Source organism: Arvicanthis niloticus, chromosome 5, assembly GCF_011762505.2.
Source record: "Arvicanthis niloticus isolate mArvNil1 chromosome 5, mArvNil1.pat.X, whole genome shotgun sequence".
Taxonomy (NCBI): Eukaryota; Metazoa; Chordata; class Mammalia; order Rodentia; family Muridae; genus Arvicanthis; species Arvicanthis niloticus.
The window spans coordinates 297972-314467 of NC_047662.1; the positions used below are offsets into that span (position 1 = coordinate 297972).

The 16496-nt window shown below is 46.9% G+C and overlaps 1 protein-coding gene across 1 annotated transcript; it reads right to left on the reverse strand.

Moving 5' to 3' along the window:
* Positions 1 to 12158: 12158 nt before the first annotated feature.
* On the reverse strand, positions 12159 to 16496 carry C1qtnf12 (C1q and TNF related 12). Its single transcript, XM_034503219.2, has 8 exons — positions 16094 to 16496; positions 14154 to 14270; positions 13913 to 14033; positions 13670 to 13821; positions 13081 to 13189; positions 12810 to 12900; positions 12606 to 12684; positions 12159 to 12357 (listed from the first exon to the last, which is right to left on the reverse strand). Exons 1-8 carry the CDS (start codon positions 16250 to 16252, stop codon positions 12259 to 12261), a joined length of 927 nt encoding a protein of 308 aa, XP_034359110.1. The 5' UTR covers positions 16253 to 16496; the 3' UTR covers positions 12159 to 12258.

The following is a 16496-nucleotide window of genomic DNA, read 5'->3' on the forward strand; positions in this document are numbered from 1 at the left end:
TGTGTCAATATTTTGTACAACAGCTGCTAGAAATAACTCATAAACATTTTCTGAGATCCATAATTTGCCACTATATGGATGAAACCTTGTTGGCTGATTCTAATGCAAATACATTAGAATGTTTAATGAAGCAAAAATGATTTTACATAGTTGGAGTTTACAGATTACTCCTGAAAAAAATACAGAAGAGATTCTATCAACTATTAGGATTTAAATTAAGTAAAAGAAAAAAAAAGATTCAACCTCAAAAAATACAGATCTAGCCGGGCAGTGGTGGCGCACGCCTTTAATCCCAGCACTTGGGAGGCAGAGGCAGGTGGATTTCTGAGTTCGAGGCCAGCCTGGTCTACAGAGTGAGTTCCAGGACAGCCAGGACTACACAGAGAAACCCTGTCTCGAAAAACAAAACAAAAAAAAAAACAAAAAAACAAAAAAAAAATATAATACCGTATATTAATGCTGCTGAAATTACCTCATTGTGAGTAATTAATGAAGATTATCAAAAAGTTTGTAGCAATTTTTTGGGAAAATTAACAAGTATCCCAAAACAAGCAACTCCACTTCAAAAACAAGCAAGCAAACAAACAACCCCCCCCCAAAAAAAAACAACAACAAAAAACCCTAATTCAATTCTCCTCATATAGTAAAAGGGACATCAATTTCTGAAGCTCCTACATTTTATACTGACTTTTATAAGTCAGGAACTATGGAGTAATTCAAAGCCATATGTTTTGGTTCAAAAATCAGAGCTATATGCAATTCTTATGGTTTTATTAGATTTTTCTGAACCTATCAATATAATTAATGACTCACGTTATGTAGAGAGGGTTTTGTTACATATAGACTGCTAAATTTATTCCTGATAATTCAGAATTGACATCATCATTTATACAAATGCAACAGACAATTCAAAACAGAAATTATCCATTATCCCCCATGATTGAAATATCGTATGGGATTGCCTGATCCAATGGCACAGGAAATGAAGAGATTGACCAATTAATTATTACTAGAAAATGTGCTAGAAGCCTCAGAATTTCTTTTAAAAAATCATATTAAGAGCAAAGGTTTAGAGAGAAATTTTCCATTACTTTGCAACAAGCCAAATAAATTGTAAAGAAAAAAAAAAAACAGTCCTACTTATTCTTTGTATACTAACCCTAACTAAGGGAGCCCAAGGAAATGAAATTTGGCAGATGTGTGTGTTTGACTCTGCAGAATTTGGGAAAATAAAATTTGTTTATCATACAATTCACACATATTCAGGATTTCAATGGGCTTCTTCTTTAACTTCTGAATAAGGCTGATTCTGTAATTGCACATCTGTTGGAAGTGATGGCTATCATGGGGGATACCTTTATGAATTAAGATTGATAATGTCCCCACATATTTTTCTAGTGAAATTAAATGTTTTCTTGTTTATTATAACAAAATATATTACAGGTATATCATACAATCGAACAGGTCTAGCAGTTATAGATAAATCTAATTGTACCTTAAAGGAGATATTTAATAAACAGAAAGGGGAATAAAAACTCCCAGAAATAGACTGGATAATGGCATATTAACTTTAATTTCTTTGAATGTTAATAAGGCAGGAACAACAGCTGATGAAAGACACTGGGCTATAGAAAAACTCCTGAATTGGATCAACCTGTATACTTTGAAGATGGTTCAACATCAGAATGGAAGTCAGGGAATGTTATGTTGGGGAAGAGGTTTTGTTTATATTTCCACAGGTAATGAAAGATCCAATCTGAGTAAGAGAAGCTTCCACATGAAAGGTATGACTCAAGGAATGAAGAGACACAAAAAGATAGCAACACAGATGAAGAGGAAAGCTGACACCCCTGCATGGGAACAACTCAACAAATTGGTTGAAGAAAGACAGATCAGACTGGCAGACTTAAAAGCCTTGATGCTGAAATGGACATTGGAAGAAGGACAGATGATCAGGACTGCAGTTATGAAGGATAATCACATCAACTGATCCTCAGAAGACATTTGGACTGTTAAGTTTATGGGTTTGATAATTGCTTCTGTTGTAATAGTTAAATAGTATACAATTTTTAGCTTAAATAGGAAGGGGGAATTTAATCTAACAACTCTAGCTGGAATATAGACACATTTTTAATCCCAGGAGCAAGCAGATCTCTGAGGTCAAGGCCAGCCTGGTACAGAGCAAGTTCCAGATACAGAAAAACTGAGGTCCAGGTATAATGGTACATACCTTTAATCCTGGCTCTCAGCAGTCAGTGAAGAGGAGTATAGTGGAGTTGAGTGTAGCAGTTTGGTTGGTAGCTGTTCAGTTCCTGGAGTTTAGAGAGAGTTTTATGGGGACAGTTTTACAGACAGGTTTTAGAGAGAACAAGCTAGACACAGGTGAAGACAGAATGAGCCAGAGAATGAGATGAAGCAAGATTAGGACAGATTGCTAGAGTTAGTTCGAGGCCAAACAGAGCAATTCAGTCAGAAGCTGAGAGAAGCCAGTTTGAATCAGTCAGCCTGGGGAGGAGTTTGAGCCAGAACAGTTGGGTTGAACCAGTCAGCCAGAATTCAGAAAGAGCTAGAAAGGGTGAGCTTATTCAGTAGTTTTCATTGGAGATGATAATTATGACAGGTGAATAAAAGTTACTTTTACTGGATCCCTGCCTGTCTTAGGGATACTAACTAAGGGTTACTAGATGATGTGAAGAAAAAGCAATAATGAAAAACAATAATGAAAAAAGCAAGTTGGGAAGGGTTCATCAGGCTTACACTTCCATATCACTGTTCATCATCAAAGGATGTCAGGACATTAACTCAAACAGGGCAGGAACCTGGAGGCAGGAGCTGATCTAGAGCCCATTGAAAGGATACTGCTTACTGGCTTACTCAGCTTGCTTCCTTATAGAATCCAGGACCATCAGCTGAAGTGGAAACTTAAGAGTTCTTTGGAAAGTTGGTTGGATGGTGTTTTGCTGGGGCAAGCATGTGAAGGAACGTTTTGTTAAAGTGGACACAGGCGTGAAAGGCTAAGGTGGACTCATGAAGGATCGTTTTGGTGAAGCAGACTCGGGAGATGCTCTGCTAAAGCAAGCGTGTGAAAAGACATGTGATGAAAGAGTCTTTGCTAACAACACGCATATATTGGTCTTCCTTACACACTGCATAGGTGAGCTGCATTTGTCAGGATGCCATGAAGAGAAATGCATCAAAAAAAAAAACCCTTCTGGTGGTGTGCTGCAGTCTATTGCTGCTTTCGAGGACTCAGGCTGACTGGATGCATGTGCTGAGGCAAGAGCCATGCCGAGGCAAGGCATATGATGTTTGGAAGGTATAAATAGGACTCCACGGAGTGATGGAGTCAGAGCTTGGCTTGCTTGTACAGCTAGCTGTGCAAAGCTTGGGGGGGGGGGGGGCTGTCTCTTGTCTTCACTGATCTTCCCTTCCCTGAAAGAGGCACAGCTGAGAACTTTTAATGTTTCTGTTGGTCCCTCCTACTGACTTGTGCCAAGGCTGAGGTCTTGCTGTCTCTGCTAGGTCATGTAACTGCTGTCACTAACCCAACTCTACCAAACTGGACTGCTGGTGTATCCTTGAGGTGTTTGTGAGTGGATTGAACTGCCACTGCCTGTTAACCTGTGAACTGAACTGCTGGTTTCCAGACAACACAGACAGGAATTACTCCAAAAAAAAAAAAAAAAACAAAACAAAACAAACAAAACAAACAAACAAACAAACAAAAAAACAAACAAACAAAAAAAAACCTTTCTAAAGAGATCCACTTGCCCCATATCCTTTCTTTTCCACTACCTCTGGTGGGTGGTGGGATAAAAGGGAGGTTAAAGCATTTAAGAACCATCATTAAAAATAGGATTTGAAAAAAAAAAATGAAAGTTACAATCAGCCCAAGGATGGCATCACCCACAAGAGGCTGGGCCCTCTATCAATCACTAATTAAGAAGATGCCTAACAACCAGGTCGTACGGAGGCATTTTCTCAATTGTGGTTTGTTGGAATGATGTTTTTATGCACTGTGTAAAGATTGTCTCTGTTTTATACAAATGCTGATTTCTGAACCAGCAGAGATCTGATTACAGGCCAGACGTTGGGATTGTTAAGCATCTCCTGTCTCAGTGTTTTGTAAACACTCCCTCTCTAGCCTTCTTATTGGTTTATTACAAATCTGAGGACCTATAGCAAAGGCAGGAAGTAGAAGTGGGAATTCCAGGAAGAGATAGGAACCCTGGGAAAGAAGATTTGCCATGGAGACATGGAGGAAGTCAGACATATGAAACTGAGAAGAGGTAACCAGCCATGTGGCAGAACTTAGATTAGTATAAATGGGATAATTGAGTTACAAGCTACTTGGGTACAAGCTTACCTTAAGGACTAGCCATTCACTTATTAATAAATAATGCTCTGTGTCATTGTTTAGGAACTGGGGCAGACATAGAAATGGTTCCAGAGGTTCGCTCCTTTTTAGTAACTCTAGTTTGTGTCAAGCTGACCTAAAACTACCCAGCACAGTGTCCTAACACTGACATACTTATCTCCTGTCATGCTCTGGGGTGCTTCACCCCTTGATATCTTACATGTCAGGTAAGGGAGACATGAGTGATGAGAACCAAAGAGATTCTGGGGAAAAGAAGGGAGAGGTGGCAAGTGCCAAAGCACCCAGAAGACCTAGCCTACCTGAGCCTCATCCATGTCTTATCTTCTAATTAGACTCAGCTCCCTGCACAAGGTGTAATCACCAAGACTTGCAATGTGCCCTCAGCAGTATTCCCAATGGACTGTAGCACGCTTCTATGACAGGGCTACAGAGAAAGAATACTGTTTGGGGGCTTTCTAACAACACTGTGTAGTTCAGCTCGACCAAGCTGACATTGGTGATGAATGCTGCTCCAGTTGGGGAGAAACCAGGAGTCATGGTGTATGACCACTTCAGCTTCATGCTGTAGAGTAAACACCCTAGGTAGCAACTGCCTCTTTGAGGCCAGGCCTGGTATGACAGCAGGCCATGTGAGCCTGCATCAAGGTCTGCCTCTTTACTAACCCAGGACCTGACTTACCATGCTCAGTGACCAAAGAAGAAGAAGGAAACCTAATACCCAGCTACTTCCTCCTGGTGTCTGGTCTTGGCTGACCCAGCCTTTACTATGGGCCATCCTCACAGTCTCCCACTTATGATCACGAGAGGAAATGATGGTCAGTGTTAGCTCAAATCCCTGTGGTGGTGGCAGGTCAGTCTTTCCCTCCAGCATACCAGATAGGCCCTACCTAGCCTTGTTAGGCCTGCACTAGAGGAAGAATCCTCTATAATCCCCTGTAAATGCTTCAGAGAGTAGGGCATTAATGTCCTGTTCCTGAGAGATGTTCCTGTGGCAGTAGCAGGTACAGGCCTAGGAATTTCATTACCTCTGGGCTACTATAGAGGTATCTGGAAAGGCCAAGAAGTGGCTGAGGCTTGGAATTGATCAGCTGTTTGAGAGAGATACTTCAGTGGCCAAAATGGAGTTTGTGTGGCTCCAACAGGTGGCTCCTGTTTACTCCAGTTCTGGCTGCCACCTCATATCACCAGGTTTCAGCAGAATTGTCTCAGGGATATGGATGCAGGTGAAGCTGGAGTCTTGCTGGGGTTGGGCTACATGTGTGCATCCTGGCTGTTGCAAAACTGATGTTATCTCCTGGAAGAGCCTGTGAATCACTGCCCCAGAGCAAGGGGCTGTGCCCCAAATCCTCCCAAACAAAGATCCTTTGTTCTCAAACCCACTTTTCCAGGCCCACCTGAACAACGGCCAGACACACAGGCAGACAGACGTGCCAATGGAGGCAGCCAGCACAAGTAGAATCAAGGCTATTTTCCATACCTGAGTGATTTTCTCAGCCTACCTGCCTCAGCTCTCAGAACTAAGCATGGAAGACCTGGGGCTGACTGCAGGAGGCTCCAGCAGCTGTCCTGGAAGGAGTAGAGCCATGAGGTCTTAGAACCCATAGTGGCCTCAATTGGGAGCCCAGGGTCAGATTGGCCAAGCCCAGTAGGTGAGCAGTACCCCCAAATACAGGACTTTTGTGTTCTGCTCTACGCTACAGTCAGCCATGAATGTTAGTCAGCTTGCCTAAAGCCAGTGTTCCAGGGACAACACAGTCCACACAAGGCTCCCACTGTAACATAGGATCCTCTTTCCAGGCCAGGAGCCCCTTTTTGGCTGGGAAGCCTCTCTCCCTTGACCTCTTCACCCACTTTTTCCACCCAGGAAATCTCAGATACCAGGGATGCACTCACAGTAAGCTAGTATGAGGTTCTTTGTTTGTTTGTTTGTTTGTTCGGTTTTTTTTTTTTTGTTTTTTCGAGACAGGGTTTCTCTGTGTAGCCCTGGCTGTCCTGGAACTCACTCTGTAGACCAGGCTGGCCTCGAACTCAGAAATCCACCTGCTTCTGCCTCCCAAGTGCTGGGATTAAAGGCATGCGCCACCACTGCCCGGCTAGTATGAGGTTCTGAGCAGCCATACATCCTATGCTGAATTTCCTAGCTGACTTCAGCAGGACTAATGCCATTGGGTCTTTCCAGCACCAAGGACAAAGAACTATGTCCACTCTTGAGTTTGACCACTTGCTACAGAAAGCTCCAATCAGCTGGACACCTGCCCCATGGTTCTTTCTGGATCCAGAGCAGAGATCCCTGAAGACATAGATACCCTTTTCCCTTCACTGCAAATTAACATCCACATTCGGGGTGCCTCTGTAGGAATATACCAAGACATACCCACAGATTCTTGACATCACCTATACAGACATTAAGTTGCCTATATAAGTTCACAAGTATACACAGATGTGAGAGAGGAACACCTTCAAAGAGAGCACCCACAGTGCCAACCAGACACACTTGGTTTTCTTCAGAATAAGTAGTCTGAATCTGGGCCTAAGGATGATACACTGCTTCAAAACTCAGGGGGCCCAATAGAGGGCAAATAACCCAAGGGGTCTTTAGAGTAGACCCAGTCAAGACAGCCTAGCTTAGCTATATTTTAAGGCCTCATGTATAGGCTGATATAAACAGTCCTCTTCCCTATGTTGAACTCCCAAAGGGGAGTACAGGTGGGTATGTGTGGGGACTGGAACTGGCAAAGCCACATAACCCCTAAAATGTAGGTTGTGGAGGCTTAGCCTTGTTCATGACCAGAAGCTCCTGACTCTGCCTACTCCTTCCAACTCCTAGCTTGAGAAGGAGGGCCCAGGGCTCAATGTCTTGGGGATTTTCTCAGCCTGTGCAAGGTGTCATGGTCCTCCCTACCCCTGGGTCTTTGGACAGGAATTCTTTTTTTGTGTTTGTTTTGTTTGGTTTGGTTTTTGGTTTTTTGAAACAGGGTTTCTCTGAGTAGCCCTATATCCTTAAAGGACTGTCCAGCCATACTGGGCATGAGGAGCATGTTCTTATTTGTGCTCCAGCCCAGGAAATGGTGGCAAGGATACTAAGGTGTCAGGCTCTGACTGAACACTACAGCACACCTTCAAAACCTGGTGGACATTGCTCCAAGAAGGGGCTGGCCAAGTCTAACTAGGCTATGGCCCAAAAACAGACTCAAGAAGGGATTTGGATCAAGTATTTCCATGTTGGGTATGGCCTGCCAGGACAGTCAGGAGCTCTTTACAGCGGTTATGCCTCCAAGTCCTAGCCTGGTAGGCAGAAGGATCAGACTGAGGTTGTGGGAAGTCAGCTTAGCAAAGGGGTTAGCAAGGCCAGCCAGCACCTCTGGCTGCTCGAAATCAAGGGCTTGTGATCAGGAGCCAAACCAAGGCTGTCCAGCACAGTACTAGCCATGCTTTCTCTGTCCTCAGCTAATTATCCAGATACTTTGGCCACTTCACAAACCAGTTTCAAAATGGGAGAATGTAGAAGAAAATTACCTTCCTCTGATGTCTTTCTACTCTTGGGACCCTCAAGCTAGCTCCCACCTGAATATTAGCAGCTCCAGTCTGTCTGCCTTCCATAGCATGCCATGCACAGGCTGGGTATAATTCCTCTGTTCCACACAGCCTCTGACTGGATAGATATGCTAGGTGTCTTCCATGAACCTCTGGAATATTAGAGCCTAGGACCATGTGAGAATTGAGAAAACCATATGGTACAGCTGGGTAAAACAGACAAACCAAAAACCAAACCAAAACAACAAACAAACAAACAAACAAACAAAAACTGGCTGTTGTGTCTTCTGGGCAGGTTGCATGTGTTTTTCTGTATCTGTTACCTGGACCCTCAGTAGGAGCCTTCCACCCCACCCTAGACACCACTCCTGTGCTCCTGGGCCCCCAGACACTAGGGCTCATCTGGAGACAGCACATTCCAAGGAAATTACAGCTAAGTGGCTAATGACCTCCGATTAGGGCAGAAACGGGGAGGAAGAGCAGACAGACAGACTCAGGTGGAGTCAGGCGCCCAGACAAGGCCCACCCCGATTCTGGCCACCTGCCCGGGCATTGCTCTGTAGAGCTGTGCCCTGATCACTATGTCTCCTCATCTCTCATCTCCTCATCTCCATGTCTCCTTGTGGAGTCCTAAGTCCCACTCTCTGAGTCTCCATCAGGGGGATTACAGTCCCTACAGCAGCCAACAAGACCAAAGAACAAAGCTGAGAGACCATTACCCTGGACAGGGAGGCCCTATATCTGGCTCAGGAGAATCTGGCTGGTGCTATTCTCCATACTGGGTAGCTAGCTGGCTTCCAGCCTCAGCCTGATCTGCACAGAGCAATGCTGCTTCTACTGGAGCAGAGGAATTACAGGCTCTGGCCATGCAGAGAAGCAGCCTTTGAAAACCCTATTAATGTAAGGGAGGTGGTTATGGATCTGCAGGTGTAGATATTCAAACCATACTTCTGTGCCACCCCACTTCTAGTCCCTGCTCTGCCTTCTCACAGAACCGTGATCCTTAGTTTCTCACACCGATGGGCCCTGAAAAGTGTATAAACTACTTTCCCTGCTATAGTGTGGGTGGAGGCCCTGCTCCCCTCGGGGTGAGGATCCATTGAGCCACAGCCTAAGGGGTTGGGCCTCTAGAAAGAAGACCTGAGAGCGCTAGACCTTGGTCCAGCAGGTATACTGCCCAATAAGGGTGCTGAGAGCAGAAAGGGAAGAGGGTTCCCTGAGAGTGGAGTTTAAAATCTGGCCTGGGCTCCCGGGTCTGTCAGGACCTCAGTAGCTGGCAAGTGGGAGGACCATTACTCCTTCCTGGGGCCCCTTTCTATTTACTCAAGTGACCTTGGTATGCTCCTACTAGGGTAAGGACCCTAGTAAGCTTGCACCATCCCCCATCAAAGTAGCTGGCATCGAAGCTGCAGTCAAGTGAAACACAGATCTCTCCAGACAGCCCCAGCCCGACGCCACAATGGGGGTTGGGAGTTGGGGTCCAGAAGAAAGGTGGAGATGGGTCAGTGGCCAAGCTTACTACTACAAAGACTGGCGCCATCCACACCACCTTAGTGCCTGGTTTGGTTGACCTGCCTCACTGCTCAGCAAGACCCTAGGGAGGGGCCCTCCTATAGTAACTCAAAGAGGGTCAAGGTCTTGGGTGAGAGATAACAGCCCACACACTTTGGCCTCTTCCCGTTCCTACTGCCTCGCCTTACATGCTATGCTGCTCACAGGCCTATGAGCAGACTCCTCTCCTCTGCTGTATATTTGCCTTTGGGAGATCATTCCAGAGCACTCTTCCCTGCTCAGTCTTGAAGACAGAATTCTGATGGCCTGCCATGGTTTTATCTTGAGAGAAGTCAGAGGCTGAAAGCTTACCACCACCTCTTGATGGCCCAGGTACCAACTACAGATAGTATCTTGGAAGCTCAGGCAGCTGGGACATCCTGAAGCTAATTTATATTCTTTGACCAGAGTTTGCCAGAACCAAAATAGTGTAGGACTAGAGAGGCCTCACATTAGTCACTGCTCCTACCTTGAAGACTGCAGTGGATGAGCTGCTAGGTCTACCCTGCACACCCTCTGATCTTTGAAGAGTGGTTGCCACTACTGAAGAAGGTGGAAAGAAGGGGAAGTCCTGCCTCAGCCTGGAGACAGGTTTTCCCTAGCCCAGATTTTGTTTTACCACACTTAGACAACAATGTGCCATGCTGGAGAGCACATGCAGGCCTGAAGAGTGGGCAGCCTTGTATATTGCTCATATACACTTGAGCTCCCTTCAGTTCCCCAGACAGTGTGTGAACCCCTCCTCATAGGATACAGGCCCCACAGGATCTCTGTGCTGATTCATTTTTTGTTTGTCAATTTGACCCAGCTAGAATCATCTGAGAGGAGAGAAACTTAATTGAAAAAATGCTTCCATAAGACTGACCTGGCCTGACCATGTGTCACATGCCTTTGATCCCAACACTTAGGAGGCAGAAGCAGGCAGATCTCTGAGTTCAAAGCCAGGTTGGTCTACATAGAGGTTGGTCTACATCTGAGTTCTAGGACAGTCAGAGCTGTCGAGTCAGATCCTGCCCAAAAAAGAAAAAAAAAATGAAAGAGGAGGAAGGGAGGGAGGGAGGGAGGAGAAAGAGAGAGAGAGAGAGAGAGAGAGAGAGACAGGTTAAGAAAGCCACAGGAGCAAGTCAACCAGCAGAACTCCTCTGTGACTTTGGCTTTATTTCCTGCCTCTAGGTTTCTGCCTTGAGTTGCAGCCCTGACTACCCTTATTGTTGGAACATGAAACCAACTGAAATAAGCTGAAATAAACCATCTCCTCCCCAAGTTTCTTTTGATTTTAGTGTTTTATCACAGCATTAGAAGCTCTAAGGCAGAAATTAGTACTAGGAGTGGGATGCTACTGTGACAGGCCTGACCACAATGTATTCTGGGGAGAACTGGGAAAGGACTTTGGAACTTGGGGCTAGATAGGTCAGAGTTTAATGAGCTATCATGATAACTTACAAGATAATGCTGAGAACGGTTTAGATGGTGGAGACCTGATTTGTGAAGTTTCAGAGAGAAATTTGAGTGTCCCTTAAAGATTATTATCAGGGCTATTTGCTTTTTAGAATAAAAAATCTGTGGCTCTGGTCAGTTAGGACTGAAGAATTGGCTGTTATTAACAAGAGACTATAACTACTAAATTGAAGTCTTTGCTTGCTGGGATAATTGATACAGGTGAGCTGGGGTTGAAGAATCAGTTGTAATTAAGAAGAGACCACCATTACTGAGGGAAATTTTTTTGGCAAGCATTTCCATGGGGTCAGCACACAGAAGCTGTGATCCAGAAGCAGCCAAGGCTATACCTTGTGCTAGCAGGTGAACTTGGTAACATGTAAGAGTTTCCCCAGGTGATTCTGGTTTTAAAGGCATGAAGGGTCATAGAAAGCAGCAGAGACCTGGCACTTTTCAGAGGCGATTGATAAAGGTAAAAACTCAGTAGCAGTAAAAGCCCCAGAACTGAAGGGGTCAAGGAGAGAAGTTGAGGTTTGGAACATATGGCTCCCTAAAGAGAGCCCAGCTGCAGCTTAGAACCCAGCATTTTGGAGATGCCAGCATCATAGGATGCTCACCAAGGACAGCAACAGGTATGGGAGCCATCCTGAGCCAACGAAACAAGCTATGTGTGCTGTGTATGGCAAAATCGAGGTGGGACTGCCAAGACCCTTTGGAGAACATTGTGAGTGGATCCCAGACATGAAGCACTGAACATTTTATACTTTTGGACTGTGACTTTACCCTGGTTCTTTTCTCTTGCGATAATAAAGCATTTAACTTGGGCAGTTTATTGTTGTTTTATTTTGTTGATTTTTATAGAAACTCAGTTATGAGGTTTTGGCTATTTTAGAGAAATTTTGTACTTTAAAAAAGACTTTGGATTTTTGTTTTGCTTTAATTTTCAAGACAGGGTTTCTGTGGGCTGTCCCGGAACCCACTATGTAGATAAGACTGGCCTCAAACTCAGACATCTGCCTGCCTCTGCCTCAGGGACAACTCAATACCCAGCAGGTAGAGAACCTGCCAGGAAGCTTTGCTCCCACCACTGTCTGGAAGTCTATATGGAGACCATATGAGAGGACTTTATTCTTGTCCTTCTTTGAGACTACACTCTGCTCTGGGATCACATATGGACACTCTTCTGCTTGCTGTACATCTCCTGTTCACTCAGCTGCCATTTCTACCAACACAATAACCAGATATCACTCAAGAGTAATGAAGTTTGGAGTTCTTTATTGCTATGAGAACTATCAAAAGGGGAGTAGTCCTTTTCAGCTCCTCTAAGAAGCAAGGTGCCAATCATCTCTTCAGCTCCTCTATGTACCCAAAAGCATTCCGGAGAAGCTGGAGCTGTTCTGGATGGTGAGGACTGCCCCAGAACTGTTGTCCACGAACACAGAGACATACTGTCCAGACTGAAGACATCATGGTGGGCATCATCATTAGTGGGTGGCCCCAACTTAGATGCCTACCCCACCCACAGGGATAGCATTTGTAGCCAATACTCCCCCAACAGTTGAAGCACTAGCCATACAGATCTAAAAGCATCTTGACTAGGCAGTACCCTCCTAGGCCAAGGGTTCAGAGGTCTGTCTGGAGCAAGTATTTGTACTAAGCTGTAAGACCTTCCCAGGTCAGAGAAGCCCACCCACCTGTTGCTTACCTGTAGATGCAGCAGCCCCTGAACCTGCACTGTGAAGACCCTGCTGTTGCTCTCCAGGCCTGATACAGCCTCCAGGGACCTGAGCATAGCACCACAGGGCGACAGTGTTGAGGCCACTGACCCATGGTGCCCAGACACCCCTCAAGGTGGCTATTTGTAATCTCAGTCCAAGGATAGACCCTAGAGGACTGTGGTGGAACTCACGTATGACGATGACACAAGGACTCAATACAGATGAGGACACGAACCATGTCCCGGGCACGCAACCGGCCTCTGCCCTGCAGTTCACTATGGTCTATGGAGAGAACAGCGGGGGGCACAGGGAGGTAGCTTCAGGACACTGTCCAGAACAGACTCAAGAGTCTGCCAGGGTTGAGGGTGGTTGGCCCCAAACAGAGTAGATAGCATCTCTGAGGTACCCACCCTCAAGGGATAACCTACCCACCACCCATACTGCATATGTAGACTGACTCACCCACATGCAGACTGGCAGAAAACTGGAAGATGGCAGAGATTGGGGCTGTGAATCGGCCCAAGGACAAGCTCAGGCCAGATCCCCGCAGGAAGGCACCCTGGGTAGTAGGCTGTGGAAATTAGGAGGTGACTGGCTGCATTCGGGGCCTGGATCCTCACCATGTACACTCTAGCCAAGCGAGGCACCTATATAGCCCAACCTCAAACAAGTCTTTCCTGGGCCTCATTCTCTTTGTGGAAAGGACAGGGCTGACCTGTATGTCTATAACCATGCGGGCCTTAAAGCAGACTCCAGGCTCCAGTGGGTAGATAGGACCCCAAAAGCTATCATAGGGGATGGCAATTCTAGGCCTTACTTTTGTCTTAGTACAAGGTGAGGAGGCACACTGGAGCTCCTAACTTTAACGAAGGTTGGCTCTTACCCTCTACAGTAGTATCTCTAGGGCACAATGCAGGCATGTGTCCAGCAACAGTTGTCTAGGAGTATCTGTGGGCCCATCTTGCCAATAAGGAACTACTCCTGTATCCTATCCCCTTGGTATATAATTCCCAAAGATGTAAGTATTATTTTGTCTTGTGTCCCCACTCACAGTCTGGAATCCTTGCAGTTCCACCAGGGTCTTCTTGTCCACTAGCACGGGGCCTTTCAAACGGCAGTGGAAGGCCTCAACCACCAGCCGCTGGCTGGGTTCCTGAGGTAACAATGTACCCGGTAGCCCTGAGAATCGAAGTTCTGTGGCCTCTGTGGAGAGGGTCACTTTGGGTCAGGTCCCTTCTAGCCCTGTAAGAGCTTCCTTGGCTTCTGAGAGAGGCTGGGTACAAGGCAATCTTACCTTTCAGCATCTCCTGAAATTCCTGCAGCAAGGCCTCTGGGGTAACTTCCACACCAGGGGAACCAGGGGGACCAGGAGGGCCAGGGGGTCCTGGGGGCCCTGGGAGACCCGAGAGGCCTCTCTAGAATAGGTAAAAGAGAGTAAATCTGAGTTGGAGTCCCTCCTTTCCAACCCCCCTCTCTGTGCTGAGAACCTGGAAGGAACCCATTAAGGGCTAGTCTCACATAGCTCAGGGCCTTACCGACTTCTTGTCCCGGCCACGACACCTTTTTCTAGAGGTCCCATCATCTGGCCGGCGGACAAAGTTCAACCATGTCATGTGGGCATCTGAGAGCTCAGGTCCAGAGGCTTCCAGTGGCTGAAAAGCCAGAGAAGCAAGGCTAGTGTATTGACCGCCAGGCCCCTGGCTTCTATTCTATTATCCCCCACAGTTATCTGTGAACTTCAAGTTAGTGGGGGATTCAGGCACACAGGAAGATGTCACTGGAATAACTCAGGTCATGGCCCAAAGGGACTGTCCCTAATTGGAACCTAGATGTCCCCATGAGTGAGAGTGTTGGGGGGAGGGGGTGGGGATAGGCAAGGTGAGGTCTGGGCCTCTGTGAAAGCAGGAACCTGACACTAAAGCACCTTGGGACTTTGTGAAAATGACCATGACCCCTCTGGCCCTGCTCCCATAAAGAAGGGCATAATGGATTCCTATGGGGCAAGCCTGATGTGTCTCTAACAAGAGGCTGGCCTTAAATGAGGTAAGGTAGCTACGGACACATGGATATGGCTGGGGAAAGTATGCCTGCTAAGGGTCAAGCCCATGTCTGGGGACAATTAGGATGTGGAGAAGACCTGTATGTCAGGCCAGCAGTGTGTGGAATGGACAGGAGTGCCACCAGCCTAGCTGTGACAGACTGGTTGTTCCAAGATGTTCCTACCTTGACCAGAGTAAGCCAATGGTTCTGGCACAGCACAAGGTCAGTCCTGAGTAAGACTAGAGAGATCCTAATCAGAAATAAAGACGTCCTCTTCCAGACAGGTTAGTAGGCTAGAAAGGACTTGCAAGCACTGCTTCCCCCTCAGGGACAGATGCAAGGACATATGAATGCACCACAATTTTTTTTTTTATCAGGTATCTGTTTGGCCCCTTGGCACTGAGGACATCAGACACTGCTGAGCCAAGGGCAAAGGTTGCAAGGAGATGTAGAACAAGCCCCACCCCAGCACAAAGAGCAGGGACACCTAGAGAGTGAGTTTACAGAGGATCCACCACTGCCAGCATCTTCTCAAACTCTCTCCTGCCATATCTTTGAAAGGACAACCAAGGGCAGGGCCGAAAAATCTGCCTCCACTCAACTGAGTGGACACAACCTCCCTTTCCTAGTGTCTCTAAGGAAGGCCACTCAGGACCCAACACCTGCAGAAGCTCCTACTATGAGTGGTCACACTCTTCCTTCTACCTTCCCAGGAACCAGCCCACAGCTTAATGCTCCCTCAGTTCTGGTCACTCTGCCTATCAGGAAAATGGGGTCTCAGGCTTGAGGTGCTTTGATGTGGGCTGAGAGGAAGCCAAGCTGGCTAACACAGAGACTCCCTAGAAAGGAGAGATGCAAGGATCCTGTTTGGGAAACAGCTGTTTCCCTTCCTGTCCTGGGGGGCCCATAGGACAGCAGCAGTAGGGGTGCTGAGGAGTGCTCAGGAGATTCCTGTCTCTTGAGGACTCTAAGAACAGGGTACTTTGCATGCAAGATGCCACAGCAGATAAGACTGCCACATGGGACCGGCTAGTCAGACTACTATGACTAGTTATGATACATAAATCGACCCATTCATTCATTTACCAGGATGCCCGAAGTCCTTTTCCACCCTCACCTGAGATAGCAATTATACCCAATACCAACAAATTGCTGAAAAGCACATTGAGCTTTTCAGTTTAACTTCAAAGGATTAACTGTTGCCCTACCAGGAGTCCCTCTTCTTCTCAGACCCACCAGGGGTGGCAGGGAGAGGCTCCCCCACAGGCCAGGCCCTGCCCTGGCTGCAGCAAACTCTAAGCCAGGACCAGTGGTCAAGGTCTCATGCAGTGCAACCTGGAAATAGGACAGCAGAACTGTATAGGTAGAGGGACAGTCTGAGCTTTGACGCTGTGCCTAGAGCTGCACACTTATATGCTCCCCAGCCTCTGCCTACCTTGATGGAGACTGGGAATCCCTCATGGCTAGATGTGGTAATATTGGAGGAATCCACACGCACAACCAACTGCCGAGGCTTCTTGAGTTCCTGTCGTGCCCCGACTCCTGAAGTCTGTAGCCAGAGGAGGGCTGCAGCGGCCCAGCCCCAGGCCCACATGGCTCAGTCTCCGCAAGCAGAGGCTTAGGGATAGGAGCCCCGGCCAGTGTTCTCATGGAGGCGGCGGCAGGCATTCAGAGCCCCTGCGCGGGGGCGAGGCCCAGGGACGAGCCCAGCAGCCGCTGGTGCATGTCTGCAGGAGGAGCCAGAACTTTGCGTTTTTGCCGACCTATCCTCCAGCTCAGTGCCTTGCCGGCAACCCTGCCACCAAGAGAGACCTCCTTCCTTCTTAGGCGGCTCAGGC

Excerpts from the sequence above, each read along its gene's own strand:
- C1qtnf12 (XM_034503219.2), bottom strand. The coding sequence starts at position 16,252 with ATGTGGGCCTGGGGCTGGGCCGCTGCAGCCCTCCTCTGGCTACAGACT. Across the intron at positions 13,190-13,669 it reads AACTGCAAGGATTCCAGACT|CCTACTACCCAGGGTGCCTT; the intron begins GTGAGTGGGGAC and ends TAATTTCCACAG. Across the intron at positions 12,358-12,605 it reads AGGGGCTGCTGCATCTACAG|TCTGGACAGTATGTCTCTGT; the intron begins GTAAGCAACAGG and ends TGATGTCTTCAG.